Below are 26,893 nucleotides of genomic sequence, written 5' to 3' on the forward strand. Positions count from 1 at the left end.
TGTTAAATGTCAGTTTTAATTATCAATAATATCCATAAAAGTATAAGTAGCCTAATATGTAGGCTATAAGAAGCTATACAATGAGAAATAAAGCAAACAATTCAGTCAAACATTAGTCAGCTCTCTAATAGGCTACACAGTTAAAGTTAAATAGCCTAAATATATAAAGTTATGAAACTTCACTTTGCCCTCAGCCAAAACGATTTGCCATTAAACAAACTATATATTAATATAATTTAGCATTGTTTGGTCTTATAAGATAAATAAAAACATGCACTGAAAAGTTATGTAGATGGTTGATTATTTGTCAAGCTAAGTAATTTTTTTTCATAGATTAAAATAGCTTTTAAAATATGCAAACTGGCAATATTAAAGCGGTTTAAAACATCTCCCCTTAAAACGATATTGGTCTCGACTATTTAAATAAAGTTAAAGGAATATGACTTGGCCTGAAAAAAATTTTCAGTCAGAAGAATTTTTTTCACTTTAATCCCTGTGTATTTGACAGTAGTTTTTCTCAAATGAAACAGTGGAAACTTGTGAAGTGACTCTCAAAAAGCAGCTCTAAAGATGTTCAGGTCCTCATATATTGAGACGACAGGCGCTGAAAACACCATGAGTGTCACATACAGTTGTGGTCAGAATTATTGGCACCCCTGGTAAATATGTTCAAAGATGGCTGTAAAAATAAATCTGCATTGTTTATTTTTTTGATCTTTCATTAAAAAAACTGCACAAAACTCAAACCTTTCATTGAAGTAAAAGAATTGAAAGTGGGGGGTAAATCACATTATGAAAAAAATGTTTACCAAAACACGTTAGCCACAATTATTGGTACCCCTAGAATTTGTTATGAGTAAAATATCTCTGAAGTATATTTTCATGAATATTAAAAAAAATTATCACACCAGGGTGACTAAACATGGAATTCCCTTAATCCATCACAATGATTAAAACCAAATAATATAGTTCTGATGTGCATCAAAAGATTGATGAGCATCACAAAATAGAAAGTGGCTGTAAGAAAATAGCTTTCCACCATCAGGGAAAAAATTAGGAAGTTCCAATCAACTAAAGATGTTATGAATCTGCCAGGAAGAGGAAGTGTGTCTATATTGTCTAAATGCACGGTGAGGAGGAAAGTTTGAGTGGCCAAAGACTCTCCAAGGATCACAGATGGAGAATTGCAGAGATTACTTGATTCTCGGGGGTCAAAAAGCCTTTAAAAAATCTAACAACCCCTACATCACCACATGTTGTTTGGGAGGGTTTCAAGAAAAATCTTCCTCGCTCCTCCAAAAACAAACTCCAGCATATTCAGTTGTCAGACACGACTGGAACTTTAAAAGGGATGAGGTTCTATGGTCAGATGAAACTAAAAAAGGGCTTTTTGGCAGCAAACCCATCAGATGTGTTTGGTGCTAACAGGGATAAAAGTACCCCATGCCTACGGTTAAATATACTGCTGGATCTTATATGTTGTGGGCCAATTTGTTTGCTGGAGGTCCTTGAGTTCTTGTTCAGATACATGGTATCATCTAGTCTCTGCTAGAAATCATATAATGGGCCGTGGTTGGATCTTCCATCAGGACAATGGTCCAAAACAAACATCAAAATCAATACAACAATGGGTAACTGAGCACAAAATGAAGCTTCTGCCATGACCATCCCAGTCCCCTAAACTGAAGCCTTTAGAAGATGAGTGGAGTGAACTGAAGAGAAGAAGCACCAACATGGATCTGGGAATCTGACGGATGTGGAGAGATTCTGTATGGAGGAATGGTCTCTGATCTCTTGTCAGTTGTTCTCCAAACTCATCAGGCATAGGAGAAACTCAGAGCTGTTATCTTGGCAAAAGTTGCAAAAAGGCAATAATTATTTAAAGGGTGCCAATAATTATGACCAAAATGTTTTGGAGAAAAACATTTATTTCATAATGTCATCCCCCCCTAATGCAGCAAGAAAAACAATGCAGATTTATTTTTACAGCCATCTTTGATCATATTTACCAGTGGTGGCAATAATTCTGACCACAACTGTATGCGAGTTTGGGTATCAGACGAAACCATGCCATTCTTTCACATGCAGAGACATGCAGAAATCACTTACTAGTGACATGCACTGACTGTCTGTTGTTGCGTTTATTTCTACTGTGTGACAGGCTGAAATTTAACAGCCCTTATTAAATGCCAGGTTTCTTTCTGTCATCATGCAGTTTAGGAAATTATTGACCATCGAATGACAAGCCCACCTCACCTTCCCTGTTTCTATGAAAATTGCACAGGATGTCCTCCTCTAGTTTACCTGCCAAACAAACAAGGATGTCATGAGAGCCTGCAAGATCTCTTTTTCTCCAGAAAGGTTGAGGGTTTTGGTTGTCTATAAATACCCCCTCCCTTTTGCCTCCTCTCATTCACTTCCTGGCCTTTAACAGGGGTCAAGTTGCACAGCTGCTCTCATTTGCTAATGTTAACCTACTCTGTAGAGCTCTGTTCCTCTGGGCAGTCGCCTGCCAGTGGCCTTGTGTTGGTTCCTCTTTAGTAAATATAGAGATCTGTGTTTTTTTTTTTTTTTTGGCGGCGGGGGGGTTCCAGAGATCACCAGAGATTACCCAGGGCATCTTACATCCAATCCAACATAGTTCTGGATTGAATTCAGACTGATTTGCCAATTGTTTTCAGAAAAGAACTGCACTATTCAAATAATTCGCTCACAAATACATGTTTTGCTAAATGTTCCTTTTTGTATGATGTCAGTCAGGACATCACTATTTATTAGTCTATATATATATATATATATTTATATATTTATATATTTTTTTATTTATTTCAAGGACAAGTCTTTCTTTCTCATTACATACAATTCACAAGCTGACAACTCAGTTAAAATATATAAACACTGGTTTAACCTGTCACATGTCTTCATGACCTGCTTTTGTTTTCCAGGCCCGGATAGCGTTCCTCCAAGGAGAAAGAAAGGGTCAAGAAAATTTAAAGAATGACCTTGTTAGAAGAATAAAAATGTTAGAATATGCATTAAAGCAAGAAAGGTTTGTAATGGTTTTTTTTTTCTTACGTTGCGTTTTTGTTTTTTAAAACACTTTACAATAACGTTTCATTTGTTAACATTAATGTTTTAAGTTTAACTAACATGAACTAACCATGTGCAATACATTTTTTTATATATTTGTAATCTGTATCTTTAATCTTATTATAATCTATAATAAAAATCCAGCTGTTCTTTGTTTAGGCTATTCATGTTACTTTACAGTGCATCAACTAATGTTAACAAATACAACTTTTGATTTTAATAATGTATTAGTAAATGTTGAAATTAACATGAACAAATATTAATAAATGCTGTAGAAGAGCGTTTCATTATTAGATCATGTTAACTAATGAAACCTTATTAAAACGTGTTACCATTATTTTTCATGTATTATTTCTTTATTTCTTAATCCTTTTTAAATGTAATGATAAAAAGGTAATGTCATTTTTAAATGTATTCATAAAAATATATTTTTTTTGTATTTTAACAAAAATGATTTCTTCCATTACCAGAGCAAAATACCATAAATTAAAATATGGGACAGAACTAAATCAAGGTGAAGTAAAAATGCCTAGCTTTGAATCAGGTAAGAGGATTCAACCTACTTTCGAAAAAGTGTATATAAACTATCATTCAAAAGTACCTCCCCTACATCTTTGAATGTACTGTGAATGAGATTTCGTTCAAGGTTCACTGATGTGTTTTTTGTTTTGTTTTTTTTCCTAAAGAAGATACCAAAGAAACAGAGGTCTCTGCTATACCCCAGAACAGCCAGTTAACGTGGAAACAGGGCAGGCAACTCCTCAGACAGTAAGTTAGCCTTGAGTCATTATGTTTTTGTGAGTGACACTTCCTCTGTGGGTGGGACAGTATTAGTCCTGCTAAGAAAGCTCATGGACTATTTCTATCACCTGAATGTCTGAGCTGTGTTCTGAATCTCTTTACACATCTGTCTTTTCAAGATATCTTCAGGAAGTAGGTTATACGGACACAATACTGGACGTCCGGTCGCAGAGAGTTCGGTCGTTACTGGGGCTGTCCGGCTCAGAGCAAAACGGTTCTGTGGAAACCAAGAACCTAGAGCAAATTCTCAATGGAGGAGAGTCTCCAGCCAAAAGAAAGGGACAAGATATGAAAAGGTACAGATTTTTCTTGATATATTTGGTCCAATTCAACTGGAAGATTAATATAAACAGTTGAAAGAACAATTAAAACATTTCTCATGATGCTTTTGGTTCAACAGGAATCCAGAGGTTCTGGAGACATTTAATTTTTTAGAAAATGCTGACGATAGTGATGAAGAGGAATATGATGAGGGTGACATAATGGAGGATGTGCCTGACAGGAGCGATAAACGCAGAATAAAAAAACACAAAATTAAGGTGTGCAACCGTTTTAGTGGTAATTGGCGTGAATGATATAATGATCTCAAACTAATCTTCCTCAGTATAGATTGTCTATGTAATATAGTCTACAACTTGACTACTTTTCCAGGTAGGAAATGAAGGTTTGGCTTCTGACTTGCCGGATGACCCCGACACAGAGGAGGCACTGAAGGAGTTTGACTTCTTGGTGAATGCAGAGGATGGAGAAGGTGCCTGGGAGGCTCGGAGTTCAGGAGACGGCACAGAGTGGGGTAAAATGACTCAAATAGTCGATTTTTTTATCATTAATCATGATGAAAATAAGGTGATGATGAAAACATCACTTGAGATTCTTAAAAGATTTGAGTGTGATGATTGAATAATACGGAATAATCCAGTAGTCCACAACACAACGAAATTTAAAAAGCAAACATAAGTTCACAACACCACGAAATTAAGCCACAACGAAATGAATCCAAAACACACCAGAAATTAGCCACAACACAGTGGAAATGCTCCCGACCACTAGAAGGCTCTCTAGTTAGTTTTCCTTGCCATTGATCTATAGAGTAAGCAGTCTAAAAAAATATATCAACACCATTATTTGCAACCAAATAATTCGTCAGTAAACGCATTGACGGCTCAATCGGACTGAAAAGCCTTCATGTAAACACCTTAATCGATCCTAATGAGCTCGATGTGAATGAAATTTTGATTGGATTGGTGGTTTATTCCTTTTCTAATCCAATCGAGAGTCAGATTGAAACCCGAAGCTGAAAGGACTGCACATAGCTTAATGATGTATGACGCGCTGAACGAGCTGTTCTTCCTGTTGAATAAAGTGTCATATAAATGAGTGTCCTGTCATTCTATAATTATCCTTTCACTCACTCAGCGTCAGTGAAGTGGAGTAGGGGTGCACGATATTGAAAAAAAATCTGATATTGTGAGATCGATAATGAATATTGCGATATCTGATAATTTCAATATTTTTAAACATGTAATATTACAAAAGGTATGGGAAAACACATCAAAATAGATTCATAACAAATAAAACAAGTTTTCTTACAAGTTTATTTCGACTGACAGTCATATTGGACTGGTACAACATGAATAAATAAATAATAACCATGTCTACAGAACAGGACATGTTTAATTGGTTGTACAGTATAAAATAAATAAATAAAGAGCATGTCTACAGAACAGGACATGTGGCACTGGTTGTATGTATATACACTACAGTATAAAAAACAATAAATAAAGAGCAAGTCTACAGAACAGGACATGTTAGAAACAACAAAAATAAATAAAAAAAACAGGGGGGGGGGGGGGCTGTGGGGACTCGGTAGAGCGTGGGAGAACGGAGAGAGTGACGGCGATTAGCTTTGGAGCGAGTAGCGACTCTAGAACCATATCGAGTCTCCCCTGTTCTTTCTGACCACTTTGGGAAATCTGTAGCATGAAAAGTTAACCCTCTCCTTGATTTCATGTTGTTTATGGGGAAGGAGAACCAGGAAACGAGTCGGGGGAAATGCAACACTACCAAGCGGCGCGTATTTTTCGAGAGGTGCATGTCGGACGGGACGATTCATAATTCATAATTATATAATAATTCGATAATTATTAAAATATCGAATAATTATCGCGAAACTTTCGATATAATATCACGATAACGATATTGAGTCGATATATCGTGCACCCCTAAAGTGGAGCAGGACAACGTCCCACCAGTACTCGTTTCAGACTCTCATCCACAGATGACTGGTTTTGGGCATTTTTTAAACATTAAGTCTGCTGTATAAAACAAATAAAGAACCAATGTAAGAGAATAGTTAGTATGTGCAAACAGCTGGAAATCTGTATATTCGTGCAATGTGCGCATGTCAAAAAATCTATTCCCATTTGAACGCACACATCAACCCAATCACGTTTAGCGTTCACTACATTCAGATTCATCAATCGGAATGAATTCAGTCCGAATGAAACAAAAGTTGTGCATGTAAACTTAGCCGGTCCTCCAACGAATCGTATTTTCGAATGCAGTACGTTGAATTGCCCATATTAGGCCACCATTGCCATAACTTTCTAACGCTGTTTTAACATTTAATCATTTAAACCTACTAGTCTCTATTTTCATGCTACTAGTTATTAAATAGTACCTATTAAATAGATACTAGTACTTATTCATTAGCTACTAGTACTTATTCATTAGCTACTAGTACCTATTTATTAGATACTAGTACTTATTCATTAGATAGTAGTACCTATTAAGTAGATACTGGTACTTATTAATTAGATACTAGTACTTATTTAATAGATACTAGTACCTATTTATTAGACACTAGTATCTTTTGTAATTGTTACTAGTAACTATTCTTATCTTACTAGTCACAACTGCTTTTTTACTAGTCTTATGTTATGACTAGTCAGAACGGCCACTTTAGAGTTCAATTAAAAATCTTACTAGTAAAATAAAAAATCTTACTAGTAACATTTGGAATAAATACTAGAATCTAATAAATAGTTACTAGTATCTATTGAATAAGTACTAGTAGCTAATGATTAAGTTCTAGTATCTATTTAATAGGTACTAATATCTAATGCATTTATTGAATAAATACTAGTATCTAAACATAAGTAATAGAACCGAATGAATAACTACTAGTATCTAATATTTGGTACTAGTCACAATTGGAATACATACTATTCAGAACAGAACAAAGGTTGTAGTTCCTATTAACCAGACTGACTTACAACAGGTGAAATTGTGCCAGTAGCTCCCTGTATGCACAGTACACAATTCTTTTTTTTTTTTAATAAAAATATTAGACCTACTGTAATTCACCTAAGGGTTTTTTTATTTTTCATGTCCCAAAACTTGTGGTAGGTTCCTAGTGACCAGACTGACTTAGGTGAAATTGTGCCAATACCTTCCTGGTATTATCCACCATAGAATAATGACCTCAGGTCTGTTATTGTGTAGGGTTAAAATAAGGCCTGCAATTAAAGGACTACTTCACCCAAACAAGAACATTTTGTTGTCATTTACTCACCCTCATGTTGTTCCAGCCCTGTTTTTTTATTTTTTATCCCATGAAACAGATAGCGATCAGTGTTAATTTCGTTGACGAAAATAACGACGAAAATTATTCGTCAACGACATTTTTTCACAGACGAAAACGAGACGATAACTAAATAAAACCTAGTTTTGAATGACAAAGACTATGACGAAAATCTATTGACATTTTCGTCAACGAATAAAAACTAGACGAAAATGTTAGATAGTGACGATTTGGGAAGCGATCCGTCAGAACTGATGTCCTGCGTGTGTGGTAGATGCGCACATTTGTAGGCTACTGTAACGTGATCTACCCCGCGGTCATAAAACGTTAAAAAATTTGAACGTCTGGGAGAATGAGTAGAGCAGACATATAGATCTCTGAATAAGAGTGACGATGCAAAAAAGAGCTCTATTCGGTGCGGTTTTCTTTGCGCACACACCTAACCCGAAGCGTGCAGTCATGCACAATACACCTACAGCGCGCGAGTAGGCTACTGAATTGAGCTCTCTTTCGTGTCTGAATGGAGAAATACACAACAGTATGTCTAAATGTCCTTTTTGGAGAGTATTCATGTAAACTATGCTGGTTATGTCTATCCGCATGTCATTGGACATGATCCGACGTCTTAAAGTGACAGTGGCAATAAACCTAATGCGGTCCGTGTCCTTAATTTTGATCAAGCAACAAAAGAAAAAGAGAAAAGCATTCACTGTTTGTTAATAGCTTTAATAAGGATTAATTATATTTAATACATACAAATAAATATGTCTGCTTGAAAGAATAAAGAATTATGTGTAAGTAGTTATAAGGAATGAATATATCATTCATTGTAAAGAAGACTGTGTTGTACTTTAGGAAAAGTGGTTTTATTTCATTTTAAGATATTTTTTAAGTAACAGCTGTTAAATCTGTATCTGTATTGCATGTTCAAACTTAAAAATCATTCATATTAATAGGTTAATAGATGTTTTCTCCGGGAGTATATGGGTTTGGAAATTTTAGAGAAATTCTAAATTAATGCATTACAGTTGAACTAAACCCATTATATTTTAGTCGACTAAATCTACTGTAGATTTAGTCGACTAAAATGTTATTGTTTTTCGTCGACTAAAACTAGACTAAAACTAAAACAATTCAGATGACTAAAATATGACTAAAACTAAATGGCATTTTAGTCAAAAGACTAAGACTAAAACTAAATCAAAATTTGCTGACAAAATTAACACTGATAGTGATGTTAGGCAGAATTTCCATACAGTGAAAGTGAATAGTGATTTATACTGAAAGAATCCAAAACAGACATAAAGGCCCTGTTTACACCTGGTATTAAGATGCATTTTGGTCGATCAGATCACAAGTGGACGACGCTAAATACAGGTGTACACTTTCGACCACTTTCAAAGGTAGTCTAAAATGCATTCTACGGATAGCTTTCGTGGTGTGAACACTCATGTGTTCAAATGCATTCAAACAGCCACAAAAGACCGCCTGCTCTCCACCTACTGACTAATGCATAAACATTATGGGGCACGCTAGCCAGACAGGATTTAAACTTTGTCGGCTGAAAACGAAAAACGTCCCATGCACAATGTTCTCTCACCATTTCTGATCATAAAACTAATCGTAATGAATTGGGCAGTTTAGTCAAAATTTTGAGAGAGACACTCACTTTATATGCTGATTTATTTTTATTTTTTCTTCTATGTCCATTAAAGTGCAAGAAGACTGAAAGAGATATCAATTCAGCATTTGCATGCTGTCTGAGAAACTTTGGATGTGTGCGTGCACAAAACTTCTCACACTATTAAATTAAATTCTCTTTTGCATCTTCATGCACTTGGATGCTTAAATTGGCAAAGCTTAAAAACACATGCAAATGATAAACTTTCGTGATGCAGCACTGGACAGATCAGGCAAGTGACAGTTGCGTCAACTGTCTAGAGTGACTTTTACTCTGGCCCCGGGCCATTAGGCTACAATAATAACCACCAGAATCCGCAGAACCATACGTCACAGCAGTCTGAGGACAGCAGCACCAGGCCAGCAGTCTAACACCGGTGTTTGGGTGGAGCTTATAGCGTCATTAAAAGTAGGTTTAGTGGTGATTTATAGATTATCGTGACAGATATGCTAATCAATGACTAGGAAATAGTTAACCCCTTTGTCCGACTCCTGTTTGAACATAAAAGGCTGCTAACCCACACCAGCTCTTGAAGCTCCACCCCCTGTGCCGGGAGCAGCAGCACATTTGCATTTAAAGGGACACACAAAAACGATGTGTTTCTGCTCACCCTCAAAAAATGATAAATATCTGTGGGGTATTTTGAGCTAACTTCACTTACACACTCTAGGGACATAGAAGACTTCATTTACACTGTGAAAAGTGCATTATAGGACCTCTTTAATATCAAACACGTCCCACAGTTTAGAAACAATAGACTGCATTTTACAATACTCACTTTTCTGGCTGATTTGGATGTTAAGTTTGGATATTTAGAGAGGAGCAAAAGTGCACCACTGTGAAGGAAAGGAAGGTGCACTGGACAGAATACTGCAACAGCACAATAATCGTTTTACCTTGATTAACTTGTTTTGATAATCATTGGAAGCCAAAACCAAACAATGAATCACACAGCCCTAATATGGGTCCAGAAGACTAGAAATGTAGAGCATAAGAGATGGTACTTCATTAGTAAAAATCACCATCCACTTTTAAAGGGTAACTCCACCTCTGGAAAGATGAATGTGTATTTAAAATGGGTAATATATGTAGAAGAAAAGTGAAATTATTTTTGAATTTGGAGCTTTCTAGACTGAGAAAAGACAGAAAATGTATTTTTGGCTTATGTGGATGAAAGACAACAACTCCCAGAATGCACTTGCTTCGCTGCCCTAGGAGGCCACGCCTACCGGTAACAGAGCGCAGTAGTTAAAGAAGTTAAGTCTAGGCTACTAGTGAGTCTCCGTGAGTCTGCCCGAAAATGTGTTTCGAGATCGCCCAAAATGTCCGGGATTCGGCTTTTGCGTTCTACAGTCGCCATTCATCATGTTTACTGTGGCGAGCAGGACGAGTGAAGGCCGTGTGGAGAACGACGCGAGGCCGGTGACGTGATTACTGATGAGCCTGTGAGTCGCACCGGTCTCGTATCTCTCACGGAGGGGCGGGAATTTTCTTAGCAATGTTAAAACGCACATCAACCGATCACTTATTTAGCGTTCATGTAAACACTACATTCAGATTCACCAATCAGAATGAATTCAGTTAGATTGAAACAAAAGCTGTGCATGTAAACAATGAATGGCGACCGCAGAAAGCAAAAGCTGAATCCCGGACATTGACGGCCGGACATGTCTGGGAAAAAGAGGACGGTAACCCCTAAAATTACTACTCAGCTTTCTCCACAGAACAAGAGTCTGCTAGCTTACCTTCCAAAAAAGATGGCTGACACTATGTGTAATCCCAATCCTCCATAATGCATCCGTCTGCGTATTCAGTACCTTCATCCATATTTTCAAAAAGTTTCTGCCGGTGAAATCAAACGCACTGGCACTGATCTGTGATTGGTCTGTTAGCGTAATAGGTCCAGCCCCCTATAGGCGGGTTTGAAAGGGTGAGATCTAGTGCTTGTAGTCTTTACAGAAATCCCCCTGTCTTACACTTCCTCCTACAATGACGTAAAATGACGATTTTTGCGTCATTGTAGGAGGAAGTGAAAAAGGTAAATAGAGGATTTCTCTCGTCTCAGGTGAAAATGAGAGAGTGTAGCACGACCATTCAATAGTATAACTGTGTTTCTAACAATGGAAAGCTTAATGCAAATGGGTGGAGTGACCCTTTAATATATGGAGATGAGCTGGTCTGAAACACTGCATGTAGTTTTATATTTATTTTATTTTTTATTTTTTTTATTCACAAAATAAATTATAAATACTTAATTTTTTTGGGTGAACATGTGCATGCGTGTCTTTTGTATGTGCTTTGTGGCACACACTGGCCCTGCGGTGGATTCTGAATTAGGCCTGTTGCTGCATCAGCATTCCTGACAGCTTCCAACACAAGAGATTCTCTCACTGCTCAGACCAGAGCCAGCTGGGTCAAACACATCAGCCCATTACATCCGTCCCACACCCTTCTGCTTTCTTTCTCTCTGCCTCTTTCTGTCTTACTCTCTTCTGTCTATTCTGACCCACTTCTTAACTAAAGATTATGTAAATGTAACCATAAATAGGACATGTATTTTTGGTAAAGAAGTATAAGTATGTGTGTCACCCTTAAATGAAGACTTTTTATTACCATAAATGTGGTACATTATTATTTTTTATTATTTCTGACTAATATAATGAATTGTAATAAGAAAATTGTTCTTTTGTGGTTGGACTGGTGATAATAATTAGACAGACTGTAGGAAACCTTAATTTTTTTTATTTTTGAGCCCTGTATAAATCAAAAATGCACTATGTATGCATATATATATATATATATACACACAGTATAATATGAAATGAAAAAATATATATATTACTGTGAATAAGAGTTCTTTGTTTAATGCAAAATGTATAAATTAAAAAAGAAAGCTTGATTGCACTAAAATCAGTCTGTGCTTGCTAAGACATTATGGCTTTATAAGTTTAGTCATTTTGCATCCATATTTGTTGCAAGGTGAGATGTATTTCTTTTATAGAAATACAGTATCGAAAATATCCTGTTACATAAAAAAACCTTTTGAATGCAGATCTACCGTGTGTGTGTGTGTGTGTGTGTGTGTGTGTGTGTGTGTGTGTGTGTGTGTGTGTGTGTGTGTGCGTGCGTGCGTGCGTGCGTGCGCGTGTGTGCGTGTGTGCGTGTGTGCGTGTGTGCGTGTGTGTTGTGTGTGTTGCAAAGAAGAGAATGTTTATTTGGCTACCTACTTGTTTACCCTGAAACTTACCTCAGTTTTTGAAACCAAATATTGCGGTTATCCATTTACTTATTCGTAACATACCCAGTATGTCTCATAGCCTGCTTTTCGGAAATACCCTCCTGAGGTACCAGAGGCTGGTGGCAAATTAAAGCTAAAATTTACATTGATCCAACCCGTATTATTCACTCTACTTTGTTTAATTTTGGGTTATAACACCACAAAGTTGTTCTGGTGTTGACCTGCTGGTCTATGTTTGTAAAACAGTCTATAGCTTAAGCCCTGCTTTTTTTTTACTCCAAGGTGTGGCACCTTGTTTACTGGGCCCTTCTCTTTCCTATTCTTAGCTGAGCCTCTGCCATTCACACCTGGTGGGGGCAAGTCCTTTATCATGGGCTCTGATGACATGTTGGAAAGTGTGCTGGGCCTGGGAGACCTCGCAGATCTGACTGTGTCCAATGACGAGGCTGAATACAACTACGATGTAAGTATGACACAGACTGCTCCTCTACTTTATTCTGGCATTAATAAATAATAGCCTCTACTTTAAAAAAAAAAAAGCCAAGGTCTTTTCCCTGCTCAATTTTTAAATGCTGTCTGTATTGTGTTAACCGTCAGTTAACAGTTATATAAAAACAGCCCGTCATGTTTACTCAAATGTCATGTACTATATTAGTTTCATTCTGGATAAAGGTTACTTGTCCACGCTGGTGTGGTTTGCTGTGTGCTCAAATAGGACAACTATCCTAATGCCTTGCAGTCAGTCGACCTGCAATTTCCAGGTTTCATTTCACAGTTGTTAAAATGCCTCTGCAACGGCCCCTCCCCCACCCTCTATTTTTAGTTGCCAGCCAATAAGGATGCATTCAGGAAGACATGGAATCCCAAATATACCCTGCGAAGCCACTTTGATGGAGTGCGGGCCCTGGCCTTCCATCCTGTGGAACCGGTGTTGGTCACAGTCTCAGAAGACCACACCCTCAAACTGTGGAACCTCCAGAAGACCGTTCCTGCCAAAAAGTAAGTTCTCACTGTGGCTTTTCAAGGAAAGAGATATCCTGGGATTAGCATGTGACAGTATAACATTTTCATGTTGCGATAATTGCTGAAGCTTTTATCACGGTATTATCGCGGTATTAAAAATAAGTTGCAAAAAAAGTAAAAACTTTTTTTCTTATAACAGAAAGAACTACAATAAAACAATACACAAAATATAAAGTAAACAAATGTTTCAAATAGATGCAAAAGAATTATAAAGACCAATAGATAACAATTTAAAATAAGGTCTTATTAAGGTTAGTTAATGCATTACCTAACATTAACAATAAGCAATAGCGACATTTGTTACAGAAGTGTATTTTTTAACTTAAGTTCTTCAAAGTAATAATTCTTTGATAACGTTAGTTTAAAAAAATACAACTGCTAATTGTTAGTTCATGTTAGCTCAGGTTTTGATTTTAATCATGTATAATTAAATGTTGAAACTAACATTAACTAAGATTAATGAAATGCATTAGAAGTATTTTTCATTGTCAATTTAACTAATATTAACTAATGAACCTTATTGTAAATTGTTACCAAACAATAATAAAGAATCAGAACGTTTTCGATCTATATCTAGGGCATGTTGTAAGTCCATATAAAAATGTAAAAATGTTCAAGTCTTTATTTAAATATTTGGTGTTGTGATCAACACCATTGAGAATACAAATATTTGAATGGCTGTTTGAAACCTTTAAATACTGTTCAGAAACCGAAAGTAGCGCTGCAGCTTTGTTTACGCCGGGGTTATTGGTGTATCTGCTGCATTTCGACTGTTCCGTCAGTGCCATCTGCTGATGGAGAGAGTGAATGAGCTTTTTCATTCAGCATGTCTCCTTCACTCTTTCCGCTATGCTGCTCATGCATGTTGGTGTTGTTTACATCAGAATGCGCACGTCTCTGACGCAGCACACACACTTATTGTACATTTTATCCGGTTGATGAAAAAGTATTCTAAAAATCTGTTGGTAATAAATAATTGTTCACAGTATTTTGAAGTGCCTATGATAACAATAACGTGCATGCTCATTATGGTGATTTTTTTACACGGCTCTGTGGCCTCCTCATCATCCTGTCGGGGGTTTTGATCTTAAAAAGGATTCATCAAGGAGCACGTCGATTTTATCATGTTGTGTTTTTCACATTAATGTTCCGAACAAACCGCTAAACAAAGTTTTATCTTGCTTTGCAGAAGTGCCTCTTTTGATGTGGAGCCCATATACACATTTAGAGGGCATGTGTAAGTATTGATTTGATTATATTGACTTCAATTATAGGGTCAAAGATTTGTGATTAGTATGGATGATTCTTTATTTTTTTACTGTTCCCCTGACCTTTGCCAAGCCCATTCATGAGATGGTGGCGTAATTCATTACTAATTCTCCACAACATGAGCATAGTGAAGTTAGTTATTCAAAGGTGCATTCATTACGATTTGGTTTACATTTCTCCTGCCCTTATTTGTCCCAGTGCTCTTCTACTCTATACTGACACCTACTGGTGTGGATACTTGTTCGTTTCTGACATTTGTGTGTGTTTTGCTGTCGTACCACCAAATCAATAAAAAGGACATTTTTGGATTCAGTCCCAATGATTTTTCATGTGTTGTTGGTGGAACACAGCTGGCTGCTGCATTACACTATGATCAGTCTGTTCTCAGCGGTTGAGTGAGTGCTTGAAGTCCCTGCATTTGTCCTCATTATGGTTAATAATAGTAGTAGTTGGTAAGTTGGATGACAGGGCTGGTAATGGGATGTATACAAAAAATGACTGAGTGCACCTTAAAAAAAGATGCACTAAGTGACTTCTGAGAAACTTCAACCAAAGCAATCACAGCCAATACACAAGAGTTTATACAAGCAAGTGTCTATTTTTAGTCACCAGCAGCACACCACCTCCAGACAAACAATGACACTCAAAACTGTTCTGTTAATATAGCATTACAACAACAGCATATCTTGGTTTTGTGAAGCACAGTAAAATCAATCTTACTCACGTATGGTACAGAAACAACGCAACCTCGTCATTTTCCAGGCCTTCCCGTTTAAGTCACTCCAGCGTTTGAATATTAACGCAGGTCCTAAAGCTCTTGTCTGATTATTACCCTTCTTTTTGACATTCCTCTGACCTTTTCTCTTTTGTAATGTATCTAAGCCATCTCTCGTACTACAGTCTTTCTAAAAATTTCCCTCTTACTCACTCTCCCTACTTCCCCATCATGAGTGTATACGCTTTCAACAACTTTTCTCAGAAATCGCTTACTGCACCTCCATTTCACAGTTTGACCCATGTCATGAAGCTCTTCTTTACAATTGTCTCCTCAGTCTTTGTTATCGTTTGGAACTGGATAGTGAGTGTTTCAAGTGAGGGTGAATGAAATTTACACTCTGAGATCTCTGTCCTGTCCTTGTGAGCTTGTGTGGTCTTCCCTGTTGTTGCTCTAGGTCTAGGAAGTTTTCAAATCACAATATCAGCACCTATAGCTGATCAGGGCAGGAATATAAACCCAAGTTTATAAAAATGGACATAATGATCTAGGGCTGCCCCCTAATTGTCGACAAACATTAGTCGACAAGAAGAAGCTTAGTCGACCAAAATTGTATTAGTCGGTTAGTCACAGAAAAAAAGTTGCAGTCCGTAAAGGAAAGATCGTTAACGGCTGGTCCTTGTGATAATTACAGTATGTCGAGCAGAAAGTCAAAAAATGTTTGCCTGTCATCCATCAACCTCAAATATGGCTTATCATTTAAAAGGCAAGTAGTAGCAACTTTACATGGCCGCTCGCTCTAACGTTGACCTGATAAATGTGTGCTATTATTAGGCGCATATCCAAGTTTTTGTGTAAACTCACAATGACAACAAAACGCTGTGCTTCTGTAAAATAAAGAAAACAAACAGATGCGCTTTCTGCCTCGGTCTCCGTGAACTGGAGTGCGTCTGAAAAATTAACCGAAACACAGTGTGTTGGCTATTTGCCTTACAGGCATAAGAAATATATCTGTTGAAAGCTTGAACTTTTAAACAAACCAATTCAAAGGTACACTTTGAGTCAGCATCTTTGCAGCTGATACTGACTCAGAAAACACTAGTTTATTAATAAATAATTAAAATGTGTCCTTGCAATTTATTCCGACGCATTCATAATCATTCCTTTTGCCAGTGCTTTGCAGCAAGCTTTATTTGTGCGCTTGAGTGCGGAATAGGCTGTATTACGCCTATGTATATTAAATGCTCTTAATGGTTTTGTATCTCCCCCTTAATATTAAAAATAAATATTACTAAAATACCACATGGTTTGATGTTTTTGCCTTGACAACCATTGACATTTTTACAATTTTAAGTGTATCTAATCACTTTTTGTATCAACAATGATGTAAACCGCTGAATCCACCCATTAGATCTCAAATCCTCTGAACCTGTTGTTTCTGTTTCTGCAGTGGCCCTGTGCTCTCATTGGCTGTGACCTCGAGTGGTGAGCAGTGTTTTAGTGGTGGAATCGATTCAACAATACAGTGGTGGAACATCCCCAGCTCTAATGTAGACCCTTATGACACATATGGTGAGAAGATAAAACCACGGTTTTCTTTTGATAGAACTTAAAATCAAGAAACCTGCCTGATCGCCAGTATCTTTATGTGTGGCTGAGATATGTACTCTGTTTTCACTCAGAGCCCAGCGTGTTGGCTGGCACGTTGTTGGGTCACAGTGACGGAGTGTGGGGATTGGCTTACAGTGGAATCCAAAACCGGCTGCTCTCCTGTTCAGCCGATGGGACGATCAAGCTGTGGAACCCTCAGGAGAAGTCCCCATGTCTTAGCACCTTTAACTCTGACAGAGGTGAGCGCAATGCGTCTTCTATGTGGCGTTCAATAATTGATTGAAGGGTTAGCAACAAATTTTCTTCGTTTCCTGTCTTTCAGATCATGGCGTTCCCACGTCGATTGATTTTAATGGGTGTGATCCAGCTCATATGGTGGCGTCCTATAACACGGGAGATGCTGTCGTTTATGATCTGGAGACATCACAGCCCGTCATGGTATTCGCCGCACAGGGAGAGAGTGGTACATTCTTCACATATGTTCTTAACAAAACAGAGTACACTTGTGTAGATATGATATAATGTTTATATATAGTTCAGTCATTCAATTAATTAAGTGTGAGAATTGGATTTGTGGTGTTTACTTTCTTCTGCTTTGTTGTAGCTATTCCTTTTGGGAATCACATTAATAAAGTAGTCACCCACCCCACCCTGCCAATCACAGTCACCGCTCACGAGGATAGACACATCAAATTCTTTGATAATAAATCAGGTCAGTGTGTTGTCTTGTATTATTGTCAAATACACTAATACGTACACTACTGTTCAAATTTTGGGTTCTCAGCAAGGCTGCATTATTTGATCAAAAATACAGTGAAAAGTTATTATAAATCAAAAGATTACATTTTTCAATTTCACTTATTAATTTAATATGTAACTTATTCCTGTGATGGCAAAGCTGAATTTTCAGCATCATTCTTCCAGTCTTCAGTGTTACATGTCATATGCTGATTTGGTGCTCAAGGAACATTTCCTATTACATTTCCAATAGATAATATTATCAGTTAAAAACAGTATTGATTAATATTTTTGTGGAAACCATGATCCATTTTTTTCGGGATTCTTTAAATAGAATGTTCAAAAGAACAGCATTTATTTGAAATAGAAAGCTTTTGTAATATTATAGACTTTTTATCAATTTATTGCATCTTGGCAAAAATTTAAATATTAATATCTTTGATTAAAAAATTCTTACCTTAAATATGTGTCTGAATTATTTTTGATACTATTATTATATTAATAAATTATGCAACCATGTGCTTTTTTATGTTCTTATTTTGTTTATTTAGTTATTTAAAAATCTATCTGTTATTCATCACCTTCCTTCTGTCTGTCTTTTTAAGGTAAAGCTATCCATGCAATGGTGGCTCACTTGGATGCTGTTACTAGTCTGGCTATAGATCCAAATGGCATCTACTTGATGTCAGGAAGTAAGTGTTTTTTTTCTTCTTCAGCTCACTGTTTCAACGCTGCCCTTGTACTTGCTCACATTTCATTCTACTTTACCATTTATGTAAGTTATACAGTTAGTCTTCTACATAATAATATTTGTTGGTAATATTTTGTCACTCTTGAAGATATAGCTCACGCTCACATCATTGCAAGTCCTTGTCACAAGGAGATCTTTAGCAGAATGTCCAAGCTGGACATTCTTTTCCATACGATGAAACTTTCATTATATGAAAGAACACTAGTTATGGAGGTCTAGCAAAAATGACACAATTTAAGTATTGTGCTGAACTATCTCTTTAAGGATAAACTTAATGCCTCTTCTTCATCTAACACAGGTCACGATAGTTCCATCCGCTTGTGGAACCTGGACAGTAAGACGTGTGTACAGGAGGTTACCGCTCACAGGAAAAAGTCAGACGAGGCCATATACGACGTTGCCTTCCACCCATCTAAGGCATACATAGGAAGTGCTGGAGCCGATGCCCTGGCCAAAGTGTTTGTATAAAAGCACGTCTGAATTTACACATACGTAAAGACCGAGTGAAAGAAAGGACTGCTTCACTGCCTTGTGTAACAAGAGTAGCATTTCTCACACTACATTGAAAGTGGCTTCCACCTTTGCTGTCAGACTCACACCATACACAAAATACCAGGTGCCAAGAGGGGGACGTGCCGTTTTTTGCGATGCCAGTGTGGAGTGCTCAAATCAGTTTTAATCTTCTTTTTGTTTCCTCAAAAAAAGAAAAAAAGTAACTAATTTACTGTAAGTCAAAGCTGGAGTGAAACCAGTGTTTGTAGCCTATCGACTGGTTTTGAACTGAGCTGATAATGTGTCCTGTAGGTATGTTTCAGTGACCATGGAGTGGTTATCATGTTCATCCATCAGTAGATTGTCACCAACCATCATCCGGGGAACTGAGTCCCGCCCTGCCGAGCCATAAACCAGACCCTAATCTCAGTCGCCCTCCTCACCCTAATGTAGCGTGCAAACAAATACAGTTAAACTCGGTCAACCTTCATACCTTTAGCGTTTGTCTAATTTTTTTTGTGTAAAAAAGTATAGTTTTTATAATCAATTTTATATAAATAAAGACTGTCATAAAACCGCTGAAAATCACATTTTTTAAAGGGACTATAATCTCACTCAAGCCCTCCATTTTACGCGGTGGTCCTTCATGAAGGTCTTGTGTCTCGGGATGGAAGCCCTGGATGAGTGCTCTCTTTACGCAAACTACATTGCTTTAACGTTGTTTTATCATCGCATAACGGAGAGACTGTACGCTAGTAGGGGCACAGCGCCTGGTGCCCCGAGAGCTTTTAGGAATCTACAAATAAACTGCAGCATCCTGTCACTATGTGATGTTTCTGTACACCTTACTGTAAAATGAGTTTAAGTATCACAGGTTAGAGATCCGAACGTTTTTGGCTTATTTATTTTCAGTTTGTGTGGATAGTCTTATCCTTTGATGGTAAGTAAAAGATTGGGCTGTTGCTAACCAAACAGAACAGGTAATCCGATAGGAGTTTAACGGATATAGGTTAATACAAAATCCTTTTCAACATGCAGTTTCTTAGTTGGCGGGAACCTGGGTTTAAATTCACCTCAAAACTTTTTTCAAATCAGGAGAGAAACATTTTCAAAGTTAAAGGGATAATTCACCCTAGAAAAAAAAACAATGTCATCATCTCACCCTCATGTCTTTACAAACCTGTATGACTTTGTTTCTTCTGTGGACATAAAAGCTATTTTGAGAAATGTCTCTGTGTTGTCATTTCCCCCCTCCCCCTCATAAATCGATGATCACTAAAACGTCCATATAGCGCCTGTTGTTCCGCAAAAGAAAACGTCAAATGTGTTTGAAAAGACACAAGGATGAGTAAAAGATGACACCATTTAACTTTTTTTGGGAGTGGAATAGCTTGCATTTATACAAATTTTTTGGTTTGGTCGTTCTTCCCCAATCTGTTCGATTTTAAAGAAAACAATGCAGTTTATGGTGTAACAAAAGACCTTTTGTTTGTGTAATGCATGATTAATACTACAATAAAGTATTTTTTCTAGTCTTCCAAAAGTTCCGATCAGTTTGAAGAGTTTTGATGAGTTTTGTAAGGTTTTTGATTTACTACGAATCAACAGATTTTAAAGATTGTACCACATAGCAAAACAACTGTTGAAAAGTTATGTATATAAAATGTCTATAATAAATATTAAATGGTGTATCTGTATATGCAACATACCCCTTGTCTCGATAATTAATGCAGCTGTGCGTTAACACTGTATTTGATTGACGGGTCATTGATGATGACGATGACGAATAATGATTGCCAAGATTCACGATTTTAATAAAGCGTGTGAGAGACTAAGATTTAACACACACCTTCTGCTACATAAATTAATACATGTAACTTTTATATGTTGTGGCTTCTGATTATACTCAGCCTGTTCAGAAGAGGATATTCAGCTGGTTAAGTTTTACAAACACATTGTCCTTTATTGAGAAGAAAGTAATAAATTATAAACAAATGTACAAGCAGTTGGATGCCCCTCCTCCCCTCTCTGTTCATTACGTGAGGCGGTAAATCATGCATATGGAAAGGTACACAGAAAATAGGTTCGATAAATGCATGAAAGTATAATTTAAGAAAACGGAGGGGGGGTATTACATAATCAAAACGCAAACTTTTCAACCGTGATCTTCGTCTCACACCCAGACATACTTGATTCATTGTGACGTTGTGAATGTATTGCATGTGTATTGTTTGGTACCCCTGGGAAGGACCATGTCTTATATAACCCAGATCTATTTATGTAATTGTGAGAATGAAAGCTGTGTATTCGTGTACTGGAATGAGAATGCATAAGAGGGCGCTGTTTCACTGACAATTCTCTTCATGACTGCGTTTGCTCACCATCTTCTGCACTAGTACCTTTGCTTAACTGGAATTGAATCTTCAAGTCCCGAAATTAATATAAAAGAGTCTTTTGTAACAGTGACCCCTCCACAGGAAGAAAGACTTGCCAGAAGCAGTGGGGAAACAAAAACACCAGGAACATATAAAGACAGACTACAAATCACAAATAATTACATTCTCCACATTATAGAGAAGTTGACATACAATACTGTGATACATTCTCAAAAAAGCTGAAAAAACCTTTGGATCAAACATACTAGTTCCTTTATAACAAAACCGTTCAAATCCCTTTTCCTACAAAAAAATCAAAAGCCATAAGACAAAAGTGTTGTTTCTTATTCACGCCCACCCTTTTTCTCCTTCCTTTCCTCCATTTCTTACTTTCTATTCTTGCAGTAAAGCAGTTGCACTATCTAATTGAACTCTGTGAAGTCCCTGCAGATGCCCCGTACGATGGGCTGCTGGAACTGCGCCAGGCCGGTGAACTCACGAGTGAAAAACACATGGCTCTCCTTGGGCTCGGATGCCATGGCCTTCAGATCTTCCATTGGAGCCCAAGCCACTCCAACCGTGAACACAGTGATCCCTGTGACAAAACAGGAAGTGCATGTTTAGGGTGACATCACACATATTTACTTTCTAAATGCACTATATCTATATTTTGTGATTAAGTACTTTTAAAATCTCTTAAATGTGCAAGGTTAGCTGCTTTCAACCTTTACATATGCAGTGACCCCCACCTACTCCCTCAACACCTCAGGGACATTCACTATAAAAAATAAAGCTACACTTTGTTGATTACACTTTATACTATCTTTAAATAAGAACATTATCATCTCAAAGGACCCCCTGGACCTTAAGGGACTTGTTGAAACCCCTGAGGTTCAAGATGAAGTGTTAGTGTAAAACGCGTACCCTCTCTCTGGGCGGCCATTGCCGGCCCCCTCACATCGTCGTAAGATTGTCCATCGGTGATGATGATGAGATACTTCCTGTTGGAGCCTGTGCGTGGTTTAAAGAGACTCCGCACAGCAAAGTTGATGGCGTCTCCAGTGGCCGTTCCTCCGCTCATGTATGGGATGTTCTGCAGGGCCCTCAGAGCATTATCTTTCGTGATGTGGCCATTGAAGTTGAACTCCATCCTTTGGTCGTACGTGAACTGGATGGCACCGATGCGAGATCCGATATCGGAGATGTCAAAGTTGCGTGCGATGGAGACAAGAAGGTCCAGCACAAGCCGGAAATTCCCATCACCTACACTGCTGGAGCCATCGATCAGGAAGCCCAGGTCTACTGAGTTATAGCACGTCTTGCTGCAGAGCATCTGATCGATGGAGCAAAGTTTATGGGCTAGTGGCTTCACAAACTTGTTGGTGCTGAACCAGCTGGGCATGGTGAAAGTGAAGAACTCATTGTCCTTGCACACTGCCTGTGAGATACATGTCAGTATGAGTGGATTTCAGTAAACTCAAATGTTCCCATTGATGAATTTTGTGTGTGTGTGTGTGTGTGTGTGTGTGTGTGTGTGTGTGTGTGTGTGTGTGTGTGTGTGTGTGTGTGTATGTGTGTGTGTGTGTGTGTGTGTGTGTGTGTGTGTGTGTGTGTGTGTGTGTGTGTGTGTGTGTGTGTGTGTGTGTGTGTGTGTGTTTGTGTGTGTTTGTGTGTGTTAGAGAAAGGTTCATGAATTCATTTGTTAAACATCTCACCTTTCTCATGAAGTCTTGATCGCTCACCAAGCTCACCTCCTCAGGAGACGGTTTGGCCACAGACACAAAGAAGACGTTAATGCCAGACTCTCTGGCTAAAACTGCAGCCTCCTCCACATTATCAGAAGGCCACCCATCAACAAAAACCACAATGACCCGTGGGTAACCTCTTCGCACACCAAAATCCGGATTGAAAAAGTTCCTCACAGTGTGCAGTATGGCCTTACCTGTGCAGAAGACAATAACTCAAGCCTGCCAAGTTCTGCTCATTTCAGCTAATCTTCAATTATTTATTATTCCAACTAAAACCATTATGTAAGTGTCAGATTTTAAAGGAAGGAGTCCAATACAAGTTAATCTATATCAACAAAATCTGTGGAATGCTGTCAGTTATCAAACAAAATCAATTTGATTGAAAACACAGGATAATGCATTTGCAGTAATGTACTTACACCTCATAACTATGGGCCAAGGCACTCTGGATTTCAAGAGGTTTCAATGTACAAATGTGAACATTTTGCGTTACATTTACACGTTACATTGCTATGCCAGTAGGTGGCGACAAGTGACAAGTGTCTCTTTGATTGAGTTATTGTTTAATTTATTCAACCGGTTCTTTCAATAACACAACACAGGAACGAAACAAATGGCTGTCTTTGAGTAACTGAATCATTCACTCAACCGATTCATTTAAAAACACTCAGGCTGCGTCCTAAATCGCATACTCTCTTGAGTAGGTACTTGTTTTGATGAAGTAATTTGGCCTAATGGCATAGTAAAGTGTCCATCAGATGCACACTTCAGAATCTCGACGGAAGTAGTTGGTCATCCTGGTACTTTTTGCCTCCTATTTTATGAGTACTGTGAATTCAGACATACTTCGCCTACAATATAGTAAGGAAGTATGCGATAACAAATGCAGACTCATTTTTCAGGAACGAAACAAGCGACTGTGTGTCATTGAATCATTCACTCAATGATTCATTTCGGAACAAAACTGAGTGTTGCTTGGAGTTAGCTCTGCTGTGGCTTTGTTTGGAACTATTTTAGTTGACAGAGCAAAACTAGACAAAGTAACTGAAAAATGGTCTAAAATGTAGGCCACTTAGTATTAACTTCTTTTTCATTGAACTTTTGTATAAAAGCGACATCGGACTACATGATTGGAAAAGTCCGATATACGTCACAAGAGAGAAGTCTGTTGTTTAAGTGGAATTTTTGTTTGTCTTACACTTTTCCAAAAAGGGTGGTATTGATTCTAGATTCCACCTAATCATTCGTATGAAATGTGTGTTGAAGGGAAAGTTAAAAACCTGTATTTGTATTGCCCCCAATGTAAGGGATCTCTTTGATGGCAAAAGTCACATCTTTAGCTGTCGTATAGTTTGTCAAGTAGAATTCAGTTCGAGGTGTCTCGCTGAAAGAAAAACGTGAAATTTTAGGCTTATTGGCAAAGAAAGAAAAATCATTAAATGTGATAAACACCTTGGATGTGCACACATCACCTGGTTTGCACCACTCCTACATGAGGACCTGGTGTTCCAACCTTCAGCATGGCTGCAAGCTTACTGACAAAGTTCTTTTGCAAGACGAACCTCCGCTGTCCAATGTTGTAGCTGCTATCCAGCAGCAACGCCATATCGACTGGGCAATCTGAAACAAGGTAACATTTACAGTACTTGCATGTCATGGTACTTTGACAAATTAAAGTTAGAATAGTAAATCAGGTCATACAGACCTCTGTTTGCTGTTGTTGGAGGAGGCTTCTTTACAGGTTTTTTGACTGGTTTCTTGGCTGCAAGGGAGAAGTAGGAATGCTCAGTGTAGACTACATATGTAAACTATCTCTAGTTATCTAAACACTTGTTACCTGCTCCAGATGCAACTGTGGCAGAACTGCTGGTTTGGCTGGACACTTCCAAAGGCAAGCTAATTGCTCCTGAGACAAAATAACAAAACATTTAAAACATTTAAACCTTCATGAAGTCTAAAATGACTTTAGTTAATTTTTATATTCAGCATCATTTTATACACTATATTATTTATATACTCTAGCTGACCTCAATTTTCCTCAAGTTTTGATCTAGTTATACTTACTGAGAATAGGAGCACTTCTTTTTGAAACCACAAAGTTATATGTTTAAAAAGTAAGTTAATCATGAACAGTGTATAATCATATGATGATTACACTAATTCAGAATTATTGTTTTAATTCATTATTATAATAATATTAACACTATATCCATTGTTATTGATATAATTCAAATTATATTATATTACATTATTCCGCAGAGTGCAGTGAATTGCGACATTGTCTGCATCTGTAAACAAATCTATACATTTGACATCAAAACAGACAGGCATTTGTAATAGTGCAAATCGTGATTGTTTCTACTCACTGGCCACAGTGAAAGATGAACTCCATTGTGACAGGGACTGAGACTGGACACCATGAGCGTAAGAGCTGAGGTAGTTTGTCCTCCCTTGCAATCCGTGAACCTCAACAGGTCCACCAGATAGACTTATGATCCCTCTGGATGACACAAACATTTTTTCCTTGCTATTGGAGTTTCTTACACGAGTCGATCAAGTCAGTATCTTTATCATTACTTCTGTGATTGTACCTGTGTATCGCTGCTCCACATATGCTGGAAATAGAAGCATATACTCCTGAACCAAAGACGGACAGACTCCACAGAGTGCAGTTTGCCGGACAGAGCACCAGCTGACGGGTGTCTGGTAGATCCACCGAGCGAGTTCCACAGCTAATTGGTGTTGGAACTAACCATGTATAACACAAGACATTATCCATAAAATGATTATTTTCTTGTCAAATAAAACAAACATATTAAACAGTTTGAACACAAAAAGTAAATTTATTTCAAAAGGTCTATTAGCTACTAATAAAAAAATAAATCAATTCATTAATACAAACAATAAAAAAGTAAGTGTTTCTCAGAGTTTAAAAAAATGTTGTGGGGGAAAAATATATATTTTTGAATTTAAAAAGTTGAAATTCTTCTACTTTGAAACAGTTTCTCCAATGTAACTCCAATATTTGCATTTAGTATGAAAAGATTGGTATGAAAAAGGAATTCACTGACCATTTAAATCAGATCCAAAAGTGCAACAGCTCAAAGACAGAATACCTGTAAAAACGGGGGAAAAAATTATGACAAATCAGAATTACATAGAAGAAGCGTTCAGTATCAGTCACTTTGAACAAATGAATCACCTACCTAATACATGAAGTACAGCAAAAGACGTCAACATGGTTAATGAAGATATCTGTAAAGACAAAATAACATTATACCAGACAACAATGAATAAACTCACCCCATTCTGTTATAAACTTTTTTTTCTATAGAAAAAATTACTAAACCTTCTAAGGCTTTTAAATCTTTATTTTTCCTTTTATCTGGGTGTTTAAAATTTATTTGGCACACAGAAGTGAAATCAGATATGATCCAGGAAAAATGTAATCTCCCCAGACACATCCATCACAAACAGCTCCTTTGGAACTGCATACTTCAGTTAATCCACTCACAGAATGAGGTAGAAGGGGAGAGAGAGACAGAATGGAGAAGAAAAAAAAGATGCATATCTGGATTATTAAAATTATCTCTATTAAAATGCATTAAACAGCCAAAAATCATCAACCACATATGAAGATTAAATCCAACTTACAGATATTGTGTAGGATGACGTTTCTTCAGCCTTAAAAGCTCTATAGAAAAAAAAAATTCAATAATTCCGTTATGGATGATATTCCAGAGGTGTCTGAATATTGAGGAAAGAGCTAGTCCTTTAA

The 26,893-nt window shown here is 37.4% G+C and overlaps 2 protein-coding genes across 5 annotated transcripts in view; one reads left to right on the forward strand and one right to left on the reverse strand.

The window, feature by feature from the left end:
* The window catches only part of strn3 (striatin, calmodulin binding protein 3), a 32,268-nt gene extending 11,568 nt beyond the window's left edge, over positions 1 to 20,700 (forward strand). The window contains exons 2-16 of one of the 2 annotated variants that reach the window (XM_077239773.1): positions 2,946 to 3,049; positions 3,561 to 3,634; positions 3,777 to 3,858; positions 4,011 to 4,187; positions 4,292 to 4,430; positions 4,543 to 4,684; positions 12,720 to 12,856; positions 13,217 to 13,392; positions 14,606 to 14,653; positions 16,851 to 16,972; positions 17,083 to 17,250; positions 17,334 to 17,474; positions 17,616 to 17,723; positions 18,355 to 18,441; positions 18,799 to 20,700. In XM_077239773.1, coding sequence (XP_077095888.1) covers positions 2,946 to 3,049; positions 3,561 to 3,634; positions 3,777 to 3,858; positions 4,011 to 4,187; positions 4,292 to 4,430; positions 4,543 to 4,684; positions 12,720 to 12,856; positions 13,217 to 13,392; positions 14,606 to 14,653; positions 16,851 to 16,972; positions 17,083 to 17,250; positions 17,334 to 17,474; positions 17,616 to 17,723; positions 18,355 to 18,441; positions 18,799 to 18,968 — 1,875 coding nt within the window. In that variant the 3' untranslated portion in view covers positions 18,969 to 20,700. The remainder of the gene's footprint in view (positions 1 to 2,945; positions 3,050 to 3,560; positions 3,635 to 3,776; positions 3,859 to 4,010; positions 4,188 to 4,291; positions 4,431 to 4,542; positions 4,685 to 12,719; positions 12,857 to 13,216; positions 13,393 to 14,605; positions 14,654 to 16,850; positions 16,973 to 17,082; positions 17,251 to 17,333; positions 17,475 to 17,615; positions 17,724 to 18,354; positions 18,442 to 18,798) is intronic. The other variant, XM_077239774.1, reaches the window with a different exon arrangement.
* A 229-nt stretch (positions 20,701 to 20,929) lies between these two features.
* On the reverse strand, positions 20,930 to 26,889 carry coch (coagulation factor C homolog, cochlin (Limulus polyphemus)). 3 transcript variants are annotated; one of them, XM_077239776.1, is made up of 13 exons: positions 26,770 to 26,865; positions 26,465 to 26,624; positions 26,322 to 26,370; positions 26,187 to 26,231; positions 25,707 to 25,863; positions 25,482 to 25,615; positions 24,953 to 25,021; positions 24,821 to 24,877; positions 24,588 to 24,735; positions 24,396 to 24,499; positions 23,083 to 23,309; positions 22,292 to 22,805; positions 20,930 to 21,962 (listed from the first exon to the last, which is right to left on the reverse strand). In XM_077239776.1, the coding sequence occupies exons 3-13, from the start codon at positions 26,353 to 26,355 to the stop codon at positions 21,790 to 21,792; spliced, it is 1,662 nt and encodes a 553-aa protein (XP_077095891.1). In that variant the 5' UTR covers positions 26,356 to 26,370; positions 26,465 to 26,624; positions 26,770 to 26,865; the 3' UTR covers positions 20,930 to 21,789. The 3 variants fall into 3 exon arrangements, with proteins under 3 accessions (XP_077095891.1, XP_077095892.1, XP_077095890.1); XM_077239777.1 differs by having other exon boundaries at positions 26,465 to 26,686; positions 26,770 to 26,864; XM_077239775.1 differs by lacking the exon at positions 26,465 to 26,624 and having other exon boundaries at positions 26,770 to 26,889.
* Positions 26,890 to 26,893: the final 4 nt, after the last annotated feature.

The sequence above is a fragment of the Siphateles boraxobius genome, unplaced genomic scaffold, assembly GCF_051911475.1.
Source record: "Siphateles boraxobius isolate OS27281-9 unplaced genomic scaffold, OSU_SipBor_1 22, whole genome shotgun sequence".
NCBI classification, from domain to species: domain Eukaryota; kingdom Metazoa; phylum Chordata; class Actinopteri; order Cypriniformes; family Leuciscidae; genus Siphateles; species Siphateles boraxobius.